The sequence below is a fragment of the Balaenoptera acutorostrata genome, chromosome 7 (assembly GCF_949987535.1).
Source record: "Balaenoptera acutorostrata chromosome 7, mBalAcu1.1, whole genome shotgun sequence".
NCBI lineage: Eukaryota > Metazoa > Chordata > Mammalia > Artiodactyla > Balaenopteridae > Balaenoptera > Balaenoptera acutorostrata.
The window spans coordinates 21560900-21582036 of NC_080070.1; the positions used below are offsets into that span (position 1 = coordinate 21560900).

A 21137-nucleotide genomic window follows, 5' to 3' on the forward strand; every position below is an offset into this window, starting at 1 on the left:
GGAGGCAAGAGGTGCATCTAATGCAGGACTAGAAGAGGTATGGTTGGGGACATTCCCTGTGCCGCTGGCATGAGGTTCTGCAGAGAGAGGTTTTCCTGGGAGAGAGCTATGCTGAGGGCTGCGACAGATCTGAAGTCAGGTGAGGCCAGGCCTTGCCTGAGTGTTCAAGAAAAAAATGGCTCTGACACTTGTTAAAATGGTAAGGAAGAGCTTGCTCAGGACTACTGCAATAGGTGTCAGGACTCTCACAATGGAGAAGGAGATCGGGCTTGACTCCAGATACAGCAGACAGCTGGGGATTTATAGCCAAGGAGCAGAGCGAGGAGGCAGTGGATGGAAAATTACTAAGAGGAAACAAGATTAGGAGGATTCTTGCTAAACCGACTTAACAGGACTCTTGCTGAAGGCAGTCAGGGTGACCAGACATCAAGGGTTAAGGAGGCAGAATTTGATTAGATATCAAGGGTACTCAGGTATCGGGGAGGGGGGTTTCTTGCCAAACTAAGTTAGCAGGATTCTTGCTAAAAATGGGGGTCGGCCAATCAAAGACAGGGCCTCAGGAAGAAGCCTAGTCCAAAAGGGGGCTCAGAGGAACCCGTCTACAATCTGGTCAAGGAGAGAGTCTTTGTCAGTAGTTCTCAGGGCTTTGTGTCGGGGCGCTGCTCACCCACTGCCTCTGACGAGCCTGATGAACAGGGAGGGGCACGGGAGGGCCCTGACCCGGGACCACAGTCCCGCCCAACACCCAGGAGCCCGGCTCCCCATCTCCCCCCTCCAGGCGCTCTCCGTCCTACATCGTCTGCAACACCACGTCCTCAGATGAGGTGCTGGAAATGAAGGTGACGGTGCAGGTAGACAGGGCCAGGATCCACCAGGACCTGTTCTTCCAGTACATGGAGGATCCTACCATTGTGCGGATCGAGCCCGAGTGGAGCATCACCAGGTAGGGGCCGCCCTGACCCTGGCCTTCCCTCCTCGACCCTCAAAAGCCAAGGGGAGTTCTGGGGCCCAGTCCTGCTGTGGGGACTGATGAACTGGGGGGCGAGGGGGGGTTCAGAGCACCCCCCAGGTCAGAGCTTCCTGCCGGGGCTCCCTCCATCCACCGAAAGCGGTCTGAGCAGGACCCGGCCCTGGGGGCCGAGCTCTGACCAGCAGGAGCCGACAGCCCCCGATGTGAGGGTTGGTGGGCATACTAGGAGGCCAGAGGGCATCCTGATGGCAAGGCACCTGGTGATCGTGGGGAAACTGCTGTATCAGGGGCCTCGGGGGGAGTGGACTTGGGGTCAGAAGGAGTGGGTGAAGCCCAGCTCCACCGCTTAGCGGCCGAGGGACCTTAAACGTTAGTTAACCTCCCCGGACCCAGGGTTTCTCAGTGTCCTCACGGGACACTGAGAGGAGTACGTGAGGTACAAACACCCAGTGCAGTGCCTGGCTCATCTCCCCTCCCTCCTCACCCCCTCCACCCCACCCCTACACATCCCCCGTCCTCAGCCCTCCCCACTGTCTGCTTCAGCTCTGGAGGATGTCTGGGGTCAGGAGAGGGGGCAGAGCATGAAGGTGTGGTCACCACAAGCTGAGACGGGGGGTCAATGACGAGTCCAGTCCAGAGAACAATCTTGTAAACCAGGGTCAGCAAACTCCAGCTGGGGGGCCAAATCTGGCTGTCCGTCCGCTTTTATAAATAAAGTTTTATTGGAACACGGCCATGCTCATCCGAATATGTTTTGTCTCTACTGCTTTCTCACCACTGCAGCAGAGCTGAGTAACTGCGACAGACCATATGGCCCCAGTGAGCCTAAAATATTTACTGTCTGGCCCTTCACAGAAGGAGTTTGCCACCGGGCCTTACACCCAAACAAAAGGCAGCCTTTGGGAGATGCAGCTTGGTTGTCCTCAGCAGTTAGTCTCTAAGGCCCAAGCCTTATAAGCTTTAGCCGTGACCTGAAAGCAGATAAGTATAAGACACAGAGAGGGGCAGAGAGCCTGTAAAAGCTATTCCAGGATTTGCCCCCAGGGCCTGGTGAGCCCAGGAAGTTGGCACGGCCCCCTGTGCTTAGACAAACTCTGTGGCTCCCGAAGGCATTCACAGCCTGGTTTAATTCAGTTCTTCCTCGTGTCACTGGCACAGAAATAGAGGTGTTGTCCCTCCTGGCACTCGGCAGTCGCCCCCAGTCATGCTCACATCAAGAGGGAGGCCGGAGGTGCGTTCTGAATGGGCCGGGGCTCCAGCGGTTTCACTGCAGTTAACGGAGTCTGGGATGGGGTGTGGCTCTGCAGAACACGTGGCTTTACGCTGCTTGCAACAGCCTGGGTTACTGATGAATGGCGATGGGTGATGGGGGCGTTCGATAAACGTGTGTTGAATTGATGACCGAGAAGATCGGGAGACGGCTGGACACCAGAAGCTCATTCGCCAGCACTGCCAGGGGCCGAGAGACTCTGGGTTTCGAGGAAATCTTACTGCATGTGCATACGTGGGGTGGGGATGTGCTTCAGAGGGGACCAGTGGAGGGCGAGAGGAAGGGAGGGCAGGAATGGTGTGTAAAGGGGGGCAGATGGATAGAGGGGTAGAGATGAATGGGGCTGTCAAGGACTCTTTACCCACAAGCTTATAACCACTTACCTGTTTTAAATAGATTCTTCTCAGTGATACTCCCCTGATTGCAGATAACGTAATTCATCACTTTCCTTTGAGTAGCCCCCAAGGAAGCTAGCCTCCATCCCATGCCAGCTTCTCAGTGGCCCTGAAAGTAGGACAGTGGCGTCCAGGTTTCCATTGAAAAGCTACCCAAAGACGAGTCTCCTAATCACTCCGCGTTAGCAGTCCTCTGGCTGACTCCCCAGGGTGCGAGAGTCCTGGAGCATTTCATATTTGCATTCTTACAGGAGGTCCCTGAGTGGCTGGGCCTCGGCCTTTCCCGTGTCCCAGCCGACTGAAGCCTCTAAGGTGGAAATTTGTGGTATGATTGTCCTGGGGAAGGAGGCTGTGCTCAGACTTTGGAGGGTCTGGTGGAGGGTGGTCTGGAGCGAGGCTTCCCTTAGGCCAAGGCCAGGGTGAAGAAAATTCCCTGAGACTGGGGAGGGCAGGGAAAGAGATGCTGGGAGACTGCAGAGAAGCAGCTGGCTTAGGTCAGGGGGCCTCGGGGGGCCAAGAGGGCCGTGCTACAGGCCCAGCCTCCGTGGGGTGTCCACGCTCCGAATGAGCTCAGCGCAGGACGGCCGCGGACATCTGGTCATCACTGTCTTCCCCTCGGCTGCTGAGAGCTCGTCCTTATTATTATGCGGTCAGCTTGTCATCTTGTCCCCGTGAACGTTACCCTGCCCCCCGGTTATCGTTGTCTTCGGTGCTGGAGTTCAGCCTGATTCATCATCATCACCATCATCGTCACCAAGTGCTGTTGCTATTCCTGTCCCTGTGTTTACACGCCTCCTTCTTTCTTCCCCATCAGTGGAAACACACCCATCGCCGTGAGGGGGACCCACCTGGACCTCATACAGAACCCCCAGATCCGTGCCAAGCACGGAGGGAAGGAGCACATCAATGTGAGTCCAGGGCTGGTGGGGCTCACAGGGGGCTGTCCTCTCGGCACGTGGCTGCCCTAAAGGGTGTGGGCTCTCCGAGGGCTCAGGCAGGCTCACCCCAGACACCGATGACCCATCGCGTGTGACGCCCCGGACACTGGGATGGCGGGATGGGGGAGCAGACATGAGGCCATTTCTACACTCTGGGCTACAGGCATGCAGGAGCAATCTCTTCTGGGTTTCTGGGGTTTCTTATTCTTAATAAGGGATGGAAGACCTTTATTCTTCCGTCCTCTGACCCCCAGTGCCATTCCTTAGCTTAGAGATACCCTAGCGCCTGCCATGGGCAGGGCAGAGGTAGGTGTCAGCTGCAGAGCTTGTCCTTGAGTGCCCAGGTTGTGTGGTCCTGGCTCCTCCGGAGCTGTGGGGATCCACCCATGACTGTCCCGTGTCAACACCACGCTGTACGACGGCACTGAGGGAGACCCGGCGGGTGTCTGGGGCTGCAGGTGTGCGGAGACACGCCACTTAGCCCTCCCTCTCCGGCTCCTCCCCAGCTCTGCGAGGTTCTGAACGCTACTGAGATGACCTGCCAGGCTCCTGCCCTCGCTCTGGGGCCCGACCAGCAGTCTGACCTGACGGAGAGGCCCGAGGAGTTTGGCTTCATCCTGGACAACGTCCAATCCCTGCTAATCCTCAACAAGACCAACTTCACCTACTACCCCAATCCTGTGTTTGAGGCCTTCGGTCCCTCAGGAATCCTGGAGCTCAAGCCCGGCACACCCATCATCCTAAAGGTAGAGTGAGATGGGAGGAAGGAGGCCGCTGTAGGCAAGGGGAGGCTTTCCAAGTCACAGAAGGAGGCCGCAAGTCATGGGCTTCTGCCAGATCTTGTGGCGGGTGTCACTAGCTAGCAGAGGTTGTGTTGTAGCCCAGACTATGGTAAATGGCGCTCTTTGAGTTTGTATTGAGAGGTGCACTCTCTTTAGGGGCCACAGAAACCTGGTCAGGGCAGCTGGATCCACCCTGGCCATCTGACTCCCAGCTTTGGCCCCTGAGTCCAGGACTTGGGAGGTCAAAGGCCCATACTGCTTCCTCCTGTGCAGCCCTTTGCAAACCACCTTATAGGGCTTCTTTGGAGCATGGATAGCAAATTAATTTTAACTCATATGACAATTTGAAGCCACTGGTAGTGACTGATTACAGCTCTGTGTTGAGAAGGATTCTGAAGCTGCATTTGGGACAAGCTGGAAAGAGTGCCTTGATGATTGATTTCCCACTGAGGAAGGGGGAATAGTAGTATAGGTGTTGTGAATTTTTTGGACTTATTAGGGAAGGTGGCCTCTCCACCCGCTCCCCAGAAGGATGGGACCTCCAGGTGGGAGGACATGTCAGCTAGCAAAGTAGCTGTGCTCCTGACTCTGGGGTGGGAACTTGGGCTTTCCTGTCCACGCAGGGCAAGAACCTGATCCCGCCCGTGGCTGGGGGCAATGTAAAGCTGAACTACACCGTGCTGGTCGGGGAGAAGCCGTGCACCGTCACAGTGTCAGATGTGCAGCTGCTCTGCGAGTCCCCCAACCTCATAGGCCGGCACAAAGTGATGGTGAGGCTGGCGGGGCTCCACCCTGGATGGGCAGGCACTAAGGACGCGGTGGGGTGAGCGGTCCAGCTCCATCCTGGGCCACCAGGGCTTTCCGGGAGGGGATTCTGGCCTTCTTGAACTTTCCTCCTGGCTCTCCCACACTCCCAGTTCCTTCTCCTCGTCCCACTTCAGACTTCTTTCTTCCGTATTGTCATTCTTTCCGTACTGGCTGGTGCTACAGTAAGGGCAATGCGAAACAGCATTCAGTGATGTGCTGTGTCACCTGTTAGAGGCAAGGGACCCTTCCAGGAGAGGACCATCGTTGACCCGGGCAGGACATAGTATCACGTCCTGTGCCTTTGTCATCTGTCCTCACAATGGGATGAGTCTTCGGGGATCCAGACTTTGATGCCATGTAGGCTTTTTTAGATCCCAGTTGAGTGCTGTTTCCTCATGAAGACAACCGAGTTCACTCCCGAGTAATATAATGTGTGGCTCTCCCAGTGGTGGAGGTGGCCTGCGCTGAGCCGTCCACCCCCGCTCCCTCCACCCCAGCTGCCCTCTCGTCTGCTTTTACAGCCAGTGACGATTCTCCTCCCCGGAGCCATTTCCCTCACGCGACCCCGGTCACCAGCTCGCCGGTGGCTTGGGACCCTTGCCTAGGATGTTCCGTGCCCACCCCCAGCTCTGTCTCCCCCGGCGTGTCCCCCCAGGCCCGAGTCGGCGGCATGGAGTACTCCCCGGGGATGGTGTACATTGCCCCGGACAGCCCGCTCAGCCTGCCCGCCATCGTTAGCATCGCCGTGGCCGGCGGCCTCCTCATCGTCTTCATCGTGGCCGTTCTCATCGCCTACAAACGCAAGTCCCGGGAGAGCGACCTCACGCTGAAGCGGCTGCAGATGCAGATGGACAACCTGGAGTCCCGCGTGGCCCTGGAGTGCAAAGAAGGTCCGGAGTGGCGGGGGGGGGGGCCGGGCGTGCGTGCGCGCGCGTGCGTGCGTGCGTGTGCGTGCGCGTGCGTGCGTGTGCGTGCGAGCGCGTGCGTCTCACACACCCGCAGCGGTGGGCGGCGCTGGGCCTGGGTCTCCCGCCTCCAGAATCTCTACCTCAAGTCAGGCCGGGATCGTTTCAGACCCCACTAGAGCCGTGTCCAGCCCAGGATCCCGGCCGGGTGAGTTTTGCCTTCTCCTCTGGGGGAGACCCGGAGGTGCCGTGCCGTGACGCACTCAAGCAATCTTCAGCTCTCTTCCTGCAGAAGGAAGGTAAGGCTGGAGGGCTGATGTGAGACTTAGAGGAAAGAGCGTTTCACAGCTTGTATTTTTAAAAATTACCAACCCCACCATGAAGTGAAATCAGCCGCGCTAAATCCAAGAAGGAAATGTAGAAGTCAGACTCTTGTCACCCCCAGGATATCATTCGTGAGTCACCCTGGGAGGGTCTGAGCTGATTCTTTGTGTAGATTTATACGCGGAGTAATCAGCCTGTACCTGGGGCTCTGGCGTTCCCACCAGGGAGGCCGTGGCTCTCTGATGGGGAAGTGGGTCCCTTCCGTCCTCTCTCCACATCCTCGGCTGTCAACACAGCATCCGCCTTGTGGGACTGTTAATTACTGCCTTTTATTATATTTACGCTGCTTAATTTTTTTCTCCGCAATGTACTCTTCCCTCTAATTAGGTGTAGTGATTAGAATCTCTTTTATGTGCCAGGCGTGAGGCCTTGAATGTCGGAGGCGCTCGGTGACTTGAAGGAAAGCTGCAGACCTACAAAAAGCCAGCTCCCTCCTTCTCCTCCCCGCCAGCTGAGCACCCCAACGGGGAGGGGGCAGCGGGGGCAGTGTGAAGCCAGGTTCCTCTTGGGACGTTCCAGAGAAGGAGGAATTAGCAGTCCCACAGGGAGTCCTGACTCGGGGACACCAGGGGAGGGCCTTGGCTTCTAGCTGGGGAGAGGCTGTCTCACGTGGGTGGGAAGAGAGATGACAGAGCAAAGGACACGTAGGATTCGCCTTGAAAGTATCTTCCAGAGGCGCCCAGAGCTGGCTCTTGAACGCTGAAAGGGCAGCCTGGGTCCAGGGAAGGCGACTTCCTGAAGCCTTGCCGGTGAGTCAGGCCGTCAGCCACGTACAGACTCCGAAGAGGCCCAGCCTGGCCCCCTCACAAGGCCCGACCTTTGGATATATGAACACACACACATGCGTGCACACGTGCCCACAGACACTCACTGACGCACACTCAGGCGGTCCCTCATGCCCTCACACTCACCTTTGCACTCATGCCTATGCACGCATTCCCACAAACACACACACACATGTGTTTCTCACTCAGCAGCATGAGTTCCCATCAGGGTTTTTGGTGACAGTACATGCCAGAAAGGCTCACTGACTCCCCTTTCACACATATTGGTGTAGGTTCCACTCAGATGTGTTAGGGTTACTCTACCTTCGGAGTCACTTTTCTTGACAAGGTCCCCCCACATCAGTGTGAGCAGAGATGCAGAAAGAGAGCAGCACAGGAGGGTCTGCAGCAGCCTCTCCAGGGGTCCCGGCGCCGTCCCCGTTGTCAGGCCAGAAGCACTGGTATCCTCAAGGCCTGGAGGCCCGGGGTCCCCAAGCAGGAGGTCAGCACCGCAGGGTGTGGTGGGGTCCTGCCGACAGCAGCTGGGTGGCCCCGTTGTGGTCGTGTCATCAGCAGAGACTGCCGGGCGCAGGGCTGGCTTTTCGAGGGCCCTGGAGCTACATTGGGCTTGTGAATTCCTTCTGAGCCCACAAAGTAGTTTTTCCCTATTCTTGTCTATATAAATAGAAAGAAGTATTGTTTAGTCAATATCCACTGGCTGTTCTTCTTTGCTGGCATGTATTAATCCATCTTGTGTGTGTGTGTGTTTGCATGCATGTGTGTACGTGTGCATTTGCATGTGCTAAGGGAAAAAGTGGAAGAAGGAAGGGCTGAGCACATTACCTCCGACAACCTCCCAGGGTGGAGGGCTGTACCCAGGACAGAGAGTGATCACACGGCTGTGTAACAGTGGGTCTGTGTGTGGAACTTTCTCGGGGGCTTGGGGGTGGTCTTGCAGCTTCGTGACCATGCTGGAGGCCCGGGCTGTCTCCGCAGACAGCGGTACCTATGTGCAGATCGTAATTCACCATTGAGTAGCATGACCTTGAGAAAGGAAGGACAAAGAGACACCCTGCATATTTATCCAGAAGGGATATATCAGTGGGGCAAGAGCCTTCATCTGGCCCCATTTGGTGGTCTGATGGCTCCAGTAAGCTGTGTGGCCAAGAACTGGGGCTTCAGAAGAAATAGTTCTTAACTCCTATAATGAAATCCACTGTAAAACACAGAATCTGAAACAGACTCTCCATCACTGGAACCGCCCCCTTCACGCCCTCTGTCCTTCGATATCACCCCTAACGCCCAGCATATTTTGCAAGCCAAAGCCCTCATCTTCAGAGGGGGAGGCCCTCCTGGCCCCAGCAGCAGCTCAGGTCTGTGGACAGCCTGCCCACTCATTCATGTTTTGGAAGGGATTTGGCCCAAGACAAGCCTCCTTGCGCTGCACCTTTCTCCCATACCTATATCATTCCCCTCAGCTACGTAAAACATTCCCCTCCTCCTCATTCCTGCGCTACTTCGGTCCACTGTGCAGGTCTCCAGGGGCCTGGGAGAGGGTTCTGAGTGTTCCGAGGCAGCGTAGCTCTTGGGCCCCATCCAGCAGTCTCACGGGCTTATCTTTGTTCCAGCCTTTGCCGAGCTGCAGACGGACATCCACGAGTTGACCAGTGACCTGGACGGAGCCGGGATTCCCTTCCTGGACTACAGAACCTACACTATGCGAGTGCTGTTCCCGGGAATTGAAGACCACCCCGTCCTCCGGGACCTCGAGGTGAGAAGCGGTTCCCGTGGCCAAGTCCTTTCCCATTGCAGTGTTAGTGCAGAGAGAGACAATGGTGACCAAGTCCAGCTGCATCATTCAGAGGAGGGTCAGCTGAGGCCGGGGAGGGGACGAGACTTGCCCAAGCTACCCCCCGCCGTTGGTGCCAGCCCGTCCTTCGGGAGGAAAGGGAACTCAGAGCAGAGGTGGCAGTAGGGCTTTGGGTCTTAGGGGGTCATAAATCCCTTGAGAGGGGGGGAAAATTGCGGTGGGGTGGGGATGGTGGTGTGCTGAATTGGGCGATTGGGATTGACATGTATAAAGTGATGTGTATAAAATTGATGACTGATTAAAAAAAAATCCCTTGAGAATTGGATGGAAGCTGAAGACCCTCTCCTCAGAAAAGCTGTCCATAAACACAGAAACGGGAAATCTGGCAAACAGTGTAGGAAGTTCACGGACCCTTGTTTAAGAAACCACAATATAAGGGATTTCACCGCTTAGTTGGTGCTCAGTAAATAAATGTGGGAAAGATAAGGGCTGCACTCAGGAGGAAGGTGGGAATGTGAATGGTAAGAACATCACTGCCTTTGTACCAGCAGGGACCTCATCTTGTGAACATTTTATCCCACTTAGTGTCTAGCATGGTGTCTGGCTTAAGCATATATTCATATTATGCTTTGTTCTGAAAGGGATTTGGAATGACTTATAAATACCAGAGAAATGCGAAAAATATAAATGAGGAAACCAGGGCAAAATAATAATCGTAAGGAATAATTACCCCGAGTTGACTGCTGACTAACATCCTGGTCCAGTTTTCAGTACTTTACATGTGTGCATTGATTTAACCTCCCAAGAGCCCTCCGAAGCAGGTACACCCATTTCACAGGTGAAAAAACTAAGGCCACACAACCGGGAGGGAGTGAGTGGGGCAGGGTTCTGAGTCCAGCAGGGAGACTCCAGAGTCTCTATTCCTAAGGACAAGCCTGTGCACGTGACTTCTGAGGGGCTGTGTCTGTGTCACGCCCTACGGCTCTGGAGACATACTAGGACGGATCAAAAATCTTTGGCCAAAACACCACGGAAAATAAGACTGATTCCATATTTATATGTCCATAACATAGAAACAGACCTGTCACTCTGGAGTTGCACAGTTAAGCAGGTACTGGCCCCCTGGGAATGTCTGCATGGGTTCTCCAAGGGGACGTAGAGGCTGTGTCCCTCTGCAGGAAATGCAGCAAGGGCCCTTGGGGCCCCCCACACACATTTCTCCAACTTGATTGTGGAATGAAGTGTGTGTGTGTGTGTGTGTGATTTTTGTCTAGAGTGTGCATACCTTATTTATCTTTGTAATTCTGGCTTCCAGCAGAGTGCTTGACACATAGTAGGCATGCAGGAAGTGTTGAATGATTTGAATAAATGAATGGTCTGTGTGTCTGGCTGAATTAGGGTGGAAATGGCAGCCCTAGGAAGGGAAGTTGTGTTTGAACATCCCCACACCCCTCAAAATAAGAATTCAACTAGGATGAGTATGTAAAGTTATTCTCTCTTTTTTCATTAGCTCAAAATTCCAAGTAGATTTGCTTTAAGCATTTAACCTTTTTTTTTTTTAAACATCTTTATTGGAGTATAATTGCTTTACAATGTTGTGTTAGTTTCTGCTGTATAACAAATTAAATCAGCTATATGCATACACGTATCCCCATATCCCCTCCCTCGTGCATCTCCCTCCCACCCTCCCTATCCCACCCCTCCAGGTGGTCATAAAGCACCGAGCTGATCTCCCTGTGCTATGCGGCTGCTTCCCACTAGCTATCTATTTTACATTTGGTAGTGTATATATGTCCATAAGCATTTAACTTTTTTTTTTTTTAAAAACATCTTTATTGAAGTATAATTGCCTTACAATGGTGTGTTAGCTTCTGCTTTATAACAAAGTGAATCAGTTATACATATACAATATGTTCCCATTTCTCTTCCCTCTTGCATCTCCCTCCCTCCCACCCTTCCCATCCCACCCCTCTAGGTGGTCACAAAGCACTTTTAAATCAGATTTTCTGAGACCATTTCCAAGCTGGCATCCCTGTAGGGCAGCCCGAATACTTTGGAGCGGGCTGGGAGACAGCCTTCTCCCACACAAGGTGTTTTCTTGATGGACACACACACGCTCCACACTGCTTTCCCAACCAGTCCTATGGCCCATATTGTAAATCATGCCACGTCCTATCGTATGGCCTTATTTCTCATTTGATCCCGTTTATCTTACGGCTTTCCCACCTGCCCTTGCATCTCCGTAGATGTTTAGATTCTCAGGCCTGACTTGGCACTGATGTAGCACACACCCAAGGGCAGTGCACTCGCAAGGGCTGCCCAGGGCGGTGGAGGGGAGCTCCAGGGCTCATCCTCCCACAGGATGCTGTGGGAGGGGGCAGGTTGAACACGTCACCGCTCCAGACGGCACCGACCATATGCGGCACTTCCTGGACGCGTGCAGTGCACGACCTGCCTCACTGTCTCTAGCAGCCCTCTTTGCCCGAGACCAGCATCCTAACGATTCCCTCTCATTGCCTTTCTGAACTGTACCAGGCCCCTCGCTGAAAGCTGGTGGCATCCCTACCCAGCGGCACTTCCCCGGGCCTTTCCTCTAGGGCTAGTTTCCTGAGAGAAACTGCTGCCCAACTCCTAGCCTTAATCCTCAGCAAGGTGCACAGCCCAGGAGCCCTGCAGCAAGCTGGGCTCAAAAGACAGAAGCCCTGGGCACCCTCACGCCCACGCTCAGAGCGCTGCTCGGAGCCAGCTCCCTCCTCCACTGTGTGCTGCCCTGGCCCTGCCTGCCTTGTTCCCGGGCATCTGAGGCACCCCTCACCGGAGGCTTCTGGGGCTGCAGAGTGAACTGCAGCAGACTCCTACCCCCGCCCAGAAAGCTTCAGGAGCCGTTGTTCGGTACGGTCCAGAGACCCACAGTGTCTTCACTTCACAGGGACACTGCCCACCCCGCAGGCTGGACACGCACTCACAAGGACACGTCCAGAGCTGCACCACCAGGAGTCCCTGACGCCCCTTCCCCGCCCATCTGTCAGGGGCTGTGGGATGAACTCAGCCCTTGGAGGGCTGCCCAAGAAAGCCTCTGAGAATCGGGTCTGCTGGGTTCTGATGATCACCTGACCAGCCTGTATGACTCCCCAGATGCTCTCTGGGTGGACACCTCACCTATGCCCGAGACTGTTCCCATGGCCCCCGTTACAAGTCACGTCATGTCCTACCATGGCCTTATTCCTCATCTGGCACGTTAAAATTTCCCCTCAAACCTGAGGCTTCTCTCTTGTCCTTGCCTTTATCACAAGGGGAGACTTTCTCGTCCCATCCTCCTGCTCAGGAAGGAGTTAACAGCCAGCTTCACCGATTTCCCTGAGTTGGAGACCACGAGACGGCTAATTGTCAGGCAGGGACTCTGAATCAAGCAGGTCACACAGATTTTTTTAAGTTCTGGTAAAATATACATAACATAAAATTTACCATTTCAACTGTTTTTAAGTGTACAGTTCAGTGGCATTCAGTTCACTCACATTACTGTCCATCACTACAGTCCATCTCCAGAACTTTTTCATCTTCCCCAGCTGAAACTCTGTACCCATTGAATAGTAACTCCCCATTCCCCCTCCCCTGCAGCCCCTGGCAACCACCATTCTACTTTCTGTGTCTATGAACTTGGCTAATCTGGGTACCTCATATAGGTGGAATCATACAGTATTTGGACTTTTGTGACTGGTTTATTTCACTTAGTAAAATGTTTTCAAGGTTCATCCTTGTTGTACCATGTGACAGAATTTCTTTCCTTTTAAGACTGAATAATAGCCCATTGTGTGTACAGACCACACTTTATTTATCCATTCATCTATCAATGGATACTTGGGCTGCTTCCACCTTTTGGCTAGGGTGATAATGCAGCTATGAACATGGGCGTACAAATATCTGTTTGAGCTCCTGCTTCCATCTTTTGGGGCATATACCTAGAATATAAGACTTTTTCATTTCCATTGAACTCATTAATTAATTTCTTACAGACAGAAATCAGCTTTTACTGTGCCGCATTAGCTTGGGGCTATGTGAGGTCCAGCCTCCTATGTAAGATCCAGAGATCTTGTGTGGATCGTTCTTTTCTCATGTGTTTCCAACCTCTCCCTGCCACTGGAATAGTTTCTCTCTATTGGTTTTCCGGGTTTGGAAACATTCCTAGGGAAGCCATTGACTAATCTAAAGCAGGGTTTCCACCTTTTCAGGCACCGGGATGGGCATGGTAGGTGCGTGTGAAGAAGATGGGGTCCTCTGGCTTCAGGCTGTCCCGGAGGTTAGGCCACCAGGCCTCTCTTCTGTGACCATCTGGTGCAGTCGGGGCATTTGGGTGAGGGGTTGCCCAGGCACGGATCACACACCAATCCTTCAAAGACGGAGCGCAAACAGTAACCACACACCTCCTTTTCCACCTATATCATTGCCTCCTAACCTCTAACCTATTGGGTTACAATGAAAATTTACTAGCCAGTTTTATACTCGCAGACTTCAACTAAATTATCAAACCGTCTGGTGAATAAAGAAGGTCTTGTTCCAGGGTGCTATCTGCTTAGGGAGTAGGGGTGGCAAGTTACAAAGGGGAACTGTTCTGGATACTGTCTACCAAGACACTTCACTCCATCCCCTCTTCCTAAAAGGGGGAGAAAATGCCTACTTTCCGCACCCAGACACTGTGCCAGCGCATTAGGTACCTTGGAAACTCGGGGGCAAAAGGGATCAGTGAAAACAGCCAATGGAGGAGAGGCAGGTAATAAAACCGCTGCTGTTTAAGTGCGCTCTGTGTGTGCCAAGCACTTTACATACATTATCTTATTTAATGTTCTTAAAACATTATGACACAGGCACTCATATTCTCATTTTATAGATGAGGCAATAGAGCCCAGAGGAGACAGAGCTTTCCTCCATGTACGAGTCTGTTAGTCTCTCTGATTCCAGAGCGCATGCTGCTACAGGGATGCTCTTTCCCTGCAGGTAGCTTTGCCAAACCTTCCTTCCCAGGGCCCTGAGCCTTGCCGCCCAGAAGGAGCGTGCGGCCAGGCCAGGGAGTCCAGGGCACATCCTCCTCCTCCCCTCCAGGTGCCACAAGCCAAGCCTGCACTCGGCTCCCCTGCCCTCGACGGACGGCCCCTGAGCTCCAGGAGGCCCTGCACGGGACGCTGCAGGGAGGACGCAGAGCTGGCTTTCAGTCACCTCCCAGGCCCAGGGGTAGGCTAGACAGGCCAAGGACGCGGAGGATGGGCGGGGGCTCAGGAGCCAAGCACGCTGGGGTTTGGCAATCCAGCCCCACCCTCCACCAGCTGGCTGGCCTTGGGAAACCACAGTAGCTTCCCTGAGAGGCTGTTAAAAGAGGGTCACGAGAAGGCTTCATTGGACCAATGTGTGCAGTGTGCCAGGACTGTCCTTTGCCCATGGCGGGAGCCCAGGAAGTGGCATTGTCTCTTATTATCAGGACAAATTAGAGAAATGCCTTCTGAGAGGTCTGAAGGAGAGAGGAAGTAAAACGTGTACGCCTGCGTGGGAGGGGCTGTCTCGGAGTGGGGGGCTGGTCAGTAGGAGACAGACATCTGGGCAGATTGAGGCCCCACACAGTGGCACAGTGGTGAGGTGGCCATGTGTGGCCGCGCAGTGGTGAGGTGGCCGTGTGTCCCTTGCTCTTCCCTCAAGAGCCGCCGTGGAGTGGGGGACTAGGGGGGGCCAGGCAGGAGGTAAGCCAAGGCTGGAGACCCTGGGGAACGAGAGGGTCGCCAGGAGGGGCTATGCTGAGAGCCGGGAGGAGCCGCAGGTGACCTGGCCAGCACCACCCTGGCTCTGGCGAGCTCTGCTCTCTCCTGAGAACTGCCTGGAGAGGTACCAGCCTTCCGTGTACCAGCACAGCGGTGTACCAGCACAGCGGCAAAGGAAACGCAAATGGACCTGTTCCGGAAACATGCATGTTCCTGACCTGTGGGAGCTGCTGATGCCAGGCAATGGGAGTTCAATGCGAGTGCCTCTCTGAAGAGTTCAGGGGTCCCCCCACTGAAGGGGCCTTGAGACTGCTGGCTGACCGTCGAAGGGCAGGGCCTGGGTCTGACTGGACTCTGCTCCAGCCAGCGCCTTGCCCTGAGCCCGGAACACAGGGTGGCACCGTAAATGAGTGGCATGAACTTTCCGGCTCTGCATCTTCTGGCTTCGTGGACCTTGGCAAACATGGTTTCTCTGGCAACTTCCATCCTCCCCAGTTTAAAATCTTTAGAGTGAAGCAGGATGAAAGTGCTGCCATTCCGTAACCGGACTGTGATGGTGTGAGGCTTTTCACGCATCTCGTTCCGTGCTCTCAGGAGTCCCGGGAGGGGGCAGGACACAGTGCCAGCTGCCCAGTTCATGGCCCGGCTCTGACACTTCTGTGTCTTGGGATCTGGGGAAAGTTCCTTATCCTCGTGGGACCCTGGGGTAATAACGGCACCCACCTCGTAGGCTGTTGGGTGGGTTACATGGGTCAGTATTTCTAAAGCATGTGGAACTGCGCTGGGCATAGAGTAAGGTCTGTGTACATATTAGCTGCAGCACCTTCATGTTGTTGATAAAGGAACTGAGTCTCCTAAGGGTCCTGCAACTCATAGACGACTGTGATGAAGTTAATGCAAGCTCAGCGGACTCTGAAACTGTGTTCCTTACTGCTCCACGCGGGACACTCCTTCCCAAGGGCCTGGCGCCTCCACCCTCCCTGCCCCCGCCGGGGGGACCCATCCCTCAAGATGAGGCTTCGATGGCACCCCCTTTGGATGCCCCACCTCCTCCACATGCCACTTCCCACCAGATGCCCTGCTCCGTGTTCTCAGAGGGCCTTCCCTCCAGGGCAGAGGCTGTGCTTCATTTTTTAAGTGAACTTATTGCTTAATGGAAGTATGCAGACAGAGCAATGCACAAATTATCAGAACACAGCTCAGCGCGTTTTCCCCGAGTGAACACAGCCGTTAAGCCAGCACACAGATCGAGAAGCAGAACATTACCAGCCTCCAAAACTCCCCCTGTGCCCCTTTCCGGTCACAGCCACCCCCAGAAAACCCTTTTTTTCCCATTATTGATGAATTTTAATTGTTTTTCTTAAATCTGGATTTAAATGGTACTGTCCAGTCAGCTCTCTTTTGTGCCTGGCTTTTTTCTTTCAATATGTTTGCAAGATTCATCCCTGTTATTGTGAGTAGCAAGGGGTCCTTCATCCCTATTGCTGTGAAGCATTTCACTGGGTGAATGCACTGCAGTTCCTGGAGCCCTCCTACTGCTGCTGGACCTCTGGTTGTTTCCCATTTGGGGCATGACTCATGGTGCCGCTGTACCTATTCTGGTGCATCTCAGAGACGCATCCCCATGCATAGCTCAGTCGCTGGCTCATGTTTGCTGAGTGGATGGTACACCCTTGCACCCTTGCACGGACGTCCCAGTGAACAGAAGATGCAGGCAGGAAGATAAAACCTTCTTCCTCCCCTTTCCCTGCATGGAGCAGGGTCTCAAAAGGAATCCCTAAGAAAACATCAGATGCTACAGTTAGGGAGTGCCTGAGAGGCTCTTGGGCTTAAGCTTTCCCTTTTTTCAGGTGAATGAACTTGGGCCCACAGAGAAGTAAAGGGACTTGTCCAAGCTTATATGGCGTGGGGATGTCAGAGCCCATGTGGAACCCAGAAGTCCTGACTCTGAGGCCCCTGGTCTGTCAACAGGACCCCCAGGGCCACAGACAGGTCAGCATTAGGTTAGCCAGAGGCCCAGGTTTGGTGATCCCCCAGCAAGGGTGTCACTCACAGCAGCCCCGACCTCCTGGAGTCCCTACCTGGGACTGTGATGGTGGTCTCCAGTGGCGTGGGGTCCCCTTGTCAACGCCATGCTGAGGATGACGTTCTCTCTGTCTCTGGAGACAGTGACCTGCCTCGTGAGCTGCGATGGAGGTTAGGTAGACACCAAATGTGGTGCCTGGCTCTAGATAAGGACTTGGTGGCATCAGCCAGGTGGCCTGTCGTGGGTGAATGGGAGGGTGGGAGGGTCAACAGTGTGCACGGCCCACCCGGTGGGGTGCCCCTGGGGCCCCGCCGGCCTCGCCCGTCTCGGGCAGCAGTCAAGACCCCCGCTGCCCTGGGTCTCCCCCGCAGGTCCCGGGCTACCGGCAGGAGCGCGTGGAGAAAGGCCTGAAGCTCTTCGCTCAGCTCATCAACAACAAGGTGTTCCTGCTGTCCTTCGTTCGCACGCTGGAGTCTCAGCGCAGCTTCTCCATGCGTGACCGCGGCAACGTGGCCTCGCTCATCATGACGGTGCTACAGAGCAAGCTGGAATACGCCACTGACGTGCTGAAGCAGCTGCTGGCTGACCTCATAGACAAGAACCTGGAGAGCAAGAACCATCCCAAGCTGCTGCTCAGGAGGTAGGGGTGCGGCCCCGGGGGCCCCGACCCAGCCCAGTGCACCGGCCTGACCCCCCTGCCCTCAGGGAGACCAGGGCAGGGCTCCCAGGAGCAGCCAAGTCCCCCAAGGTCAGGTACTGACCTGGCCAGAGGCCAGGGTGCACCCCATGCCCTCTTAGAAGAACGTGTCCATTATGTTGGTGCCTGTGATTCAACCACGGCCCATCTGCTCACCCCATGGTTTTTCTTCTGCCCCTAAATCCACTTTCCATTCTCCTCCCTCTGCTCTAATCCTCCCCTGATTTGACCCTCTCTATCAGAGTTTTTCTCTTGTGCACTCTTCAGAGGTCATTTTTCCATCCCCCCACCTTATCTAAGTCGGAACTTGAATCAGGAGAGATACTTCAGGGCCTCTCTGGGAACCCACCTCACCATCTCAAGTTGGGAAACTTTAGCCCCTGCAACGCTCACTGCTGTCTGGGACCAGGAGCAAAAGCATCACCTGGGAGGTTGTTGGAAAGGCAGAATCTCAGCTGCCACGCCACACCTACTAGATCAGAATCAGAATTTTAGCGAGAAACCTAGGGGATCTGAATGTGTGTTAAAGTTTGAAAAGCACTGGTCCGGTCTGTGTTTGAATTAAAGGTCTTTAGTGGCAACTCGCCTGATGCAGCACAGCAGGTATTTCCTGGCGCCTGCTATGGGCTCTGCCCGGGTCCAGGGTCCACCTCTCAACACTGTGGGATGCCTCATCCTCGACACTGCTGAAATCTGCATGGTCACGTGTGCAGACATAACCATACACCGTGGCTTTGCCTTATAGGAAATCGAGACCCTCTGCCTCTATCTACGCTGCCATTCAAATTGTTCATGTACTTGAAGGCCATTTCTTCTCCAGGCTGTTATTCCAAATGCCTTTAGCCTTTGAGGAGATAAAGTTGGAAAACTCCCCCATCAGGCCATTACAGTCCAACCCTCTGCCTGGGCCACCCCATTTACCGTCTGCCTCTGCCTGTCCCCTGCCTTCCATCCTTGGTCTCTGAGCCTGAGGCAGGGCCTCCTGCTTGGTCCAGTGAGTAGACTTGGCTTTCTGAAGTGTTTACTTCAGGCTTTTTCCTGGTGCAGTGGGCATTGGCCTGCACAGCTGCAAAAGGCTGCTACACATAGGAGCAATCATATGGCTTTGGAAACAGCAAGGTAGATCATTTTGATTTTCGTTTTACTTTCCCCATGCAGCCACCCACCGGCATAATTCTAGGGTTGCCACCACCTGCCGGAACTCCCACCGACAGTTTCCCGGCGTGGTCTCGCTCTGTTTCTGTGTGTCCCCTCCTCTGGTCTTCCGTTTGCTCTCTCCCAGTTGCCCTCTCTCACTTCTGCTCTCCCTCACTTCTGCTCTCCTCCATCTCCTTTTCTTCTTCTTGCCCTTGGCTGACCCCCTCCTTTCAATAGTCTTCCTTCTTTTCTCTTCTCAGCTTCATTTTGTGCTGGCAGCTGCCCAGCTACATTGGGATTTTAGTTATTAGTATCTTCTGGCAACTGCCACTTTCAACTCTATCCAGACATACCTGGATGGGTGCTTTCTCTCGGAGCTGGCCACACTCTTACTGCAAGTTTGAATGTAGTTTTTTTCTAAATGCATGCAACCAAAAGTGTCCTTTGGTTCGTAATGCTGCTGTGGTGTTTTCACTTCCAAAGTAAAAGAATAAATGGGTTTGGGTAGCAGCATGAAAGAGGCAAATTAGACTCAAGAATGAACTCCCTATCATTGCAAATAAAACACTAGAAAGTTTCCCAGGAGAAGTTCCAAAGTGCGTGGAAGCCTTTTAAATAGGACAATTAGGGCATCTATTGGAATGAGCTGGGTATCCAGCTGCATGTTACTACCTACTCTGGGAGTCTTTAACTTAGGGGATGGGCTCAGTCTAGTCTATCTGGCCTTTTTCCATGACCCTCTTCCCCTGCCACCTTCTTTTCTATCCCTTGCCAAATGAGTATCTCCCAGATTTTTTTTCTTTTCTTTTCTTACCCCAAGGAACACACCTATCCTATAAAGTTCTCTAAGGCTATCACCAATGTGGTAGCTATGAGCCACATGTGACTATTTAAATCTAAGTTAATTTAAAGTAAATAAAATAAAAAATTCATCTCCTCAGAGGCACTGGCCGCATTTCAAGTGCTCAGTAGGCATCTGTGGCTGGTGGCTACCATGTTGGACAGCACAAAGTGCTATTGGACTATTTCATCAACCCCAAAAGTGCTCTTGGACAATCGGACAGTGCTGCTCTAACGCATTCTCACAGAAACTCACCCGGAAGCCTGTGCACAGAAGGTCATCTCCCCGCTTGGTAGGCAAAGCTTGTCTTACCATTATGGCGTGTCTAGGAGTCCAAGGAACTCAGGTATCCCTTAGGGTCTTAAGATTTGGCCTGAAAGCCTGAAGCAGCAAGAGCCATGCAGATCCCCCCTGCCCTCCCAGCCCCTGAGGTCTGACCAGCTGCCTCTGTCTTTGTCTTGCTCTGCTGGGTCCCTCTGTGATTGGTGCCAGGACTGAGTCGGTGGCTGAGAAGATGTTGACCAATTGGTTTACCTTCCTGCTCTACAAGTTCCTCAAGGTATGATTGGATTCTGGGGGATCTCTGGGCCTGCCTCAGGTTCCCCACCAGCCTGGGAATGAACCAGCATCCCCCCTATTCCCTCCACGGCCCACAAGTCCACAGATGCTGGGGCCTAGCTCCTAGAACCCCGCCAAGAAATGTTGTTTCCCTTGTCATGGAGGGGACAGGCTCCTGACCATCTCAGGAGACAGAGACCCACGGTCAGGCCTGGCTTGGGAGGCACGGTCCCCACAGGCCGCTTTCTCACAGGTGAGGGGAGATGAGCCTCTGAGAAGACCCTGCATTCCCATTTCAAGCTGAACACAAGTCACCCCTTTTTTCCCTCTTGCTCTCCTCCTGCCCCTCCGGCCCCAGACTTATTGCCGCTGATGAGGGTCCTGGGCAGGTACAGGAGCGCGTGTGGCGACAGATAAGCCGAGGACATGCCTGGGAGGTGGAAGAGCTGCTCGGCCTCCAATTACTAACTTGTTTTCTAAGGAGTTCACGCCACCGAGGACTGACCTCTGTCTCTCTTTTTTTTTATATATATCTTTATTGGAGTATAATTGCTATACAATGTCGTGTTAGTTTCTGCTGTACAACAAAGTGAGTCAGCTATACGTATACATATATCCCCATATCCCCTCCCTCTGTCTCTTGATGGGGCTGCAGAGAAAGCAGGGTGGAGTGAGGGCGGGGAGGGGGCAGAGAGGGGGACGGGGGGCAGGGAAGATGAAAAGAGAGCTCAAGAATGGCAGTGGGAAGGAGCGGGATGGGAGCAGGAGAAGAGAATTAAAACCGAGGCGTGGAAAGCAGCCCTTCGGAGAGGCAGAGGCTGGGGGAGGCCGGGCTCCGCACACCCGGGGCCCAGGGTCCACCCAACACGGCTCTTCTCCGTGTCCAGGAGTGCGCCGGGGAGCCCCTCTTCTCCCTGTTCTGCGCCATCAAGCAGCAGATGGAGAAGGGGCCCATTGACGCCATCACGGGCGAGGCCCGCTACTCTCTCAGCGAGGACAAGCTCATTCGCCAGCAGATCGACTACAAAACCCTGGTAAGCCAGCCTCCCAGCTCCTCCCCATGGCTCTGGTAGGTGGGTTCTGGCCCTGCGCAGCCCCTGCCCAGCCGA

At 54.1% G+C, this 21137-nt stretch overlaps 1 protein-coding gene across 1 annotated transcript in view; it reads left to right on the plus strand.

The window, feature by feature from the left end:
- Positions 1 to 21137, plus strand: part of PLXNA4 (plexin A4) — a 446153-nt gene that overhangs the window by 386231 nt on the left and 38785 nt on the right. Inside the window, exons 16-24 of the mRNA XM_007177142.2 lie at positions 779 to 943; positions 3450 to 3543; positions 4080 to 4319; positions 4979 to 5125; positions 5818 to 6052; positions 8844 to 8986; positions 17167 to 17435; positions 19963 to 20029; positions 20916 to 21062. Of these exons, the coding sequence (XP_007177204.2) occupies positions 779 to 943; positions 3450 to 3543; positions 4080 to 4319; positions 4979 to 5125; positions 5818 to 6052; positions 8844 to 8986; positions 17167 to 17435; positions 19963 to 20029; positions 20916 to 21062 (1507 nt within the window). The remainder of the gene's footprint in view (positions 1 to 778; positions 944 to 3449; positions 3544 to 4079; positions 4320 to 4978; positions 5126 to 5817; positions 6053 to 8843; positions 8987 to 17166; positions 17436 to 19962; positions 20030 to 20915; positions 21063 to 21137) is intronic.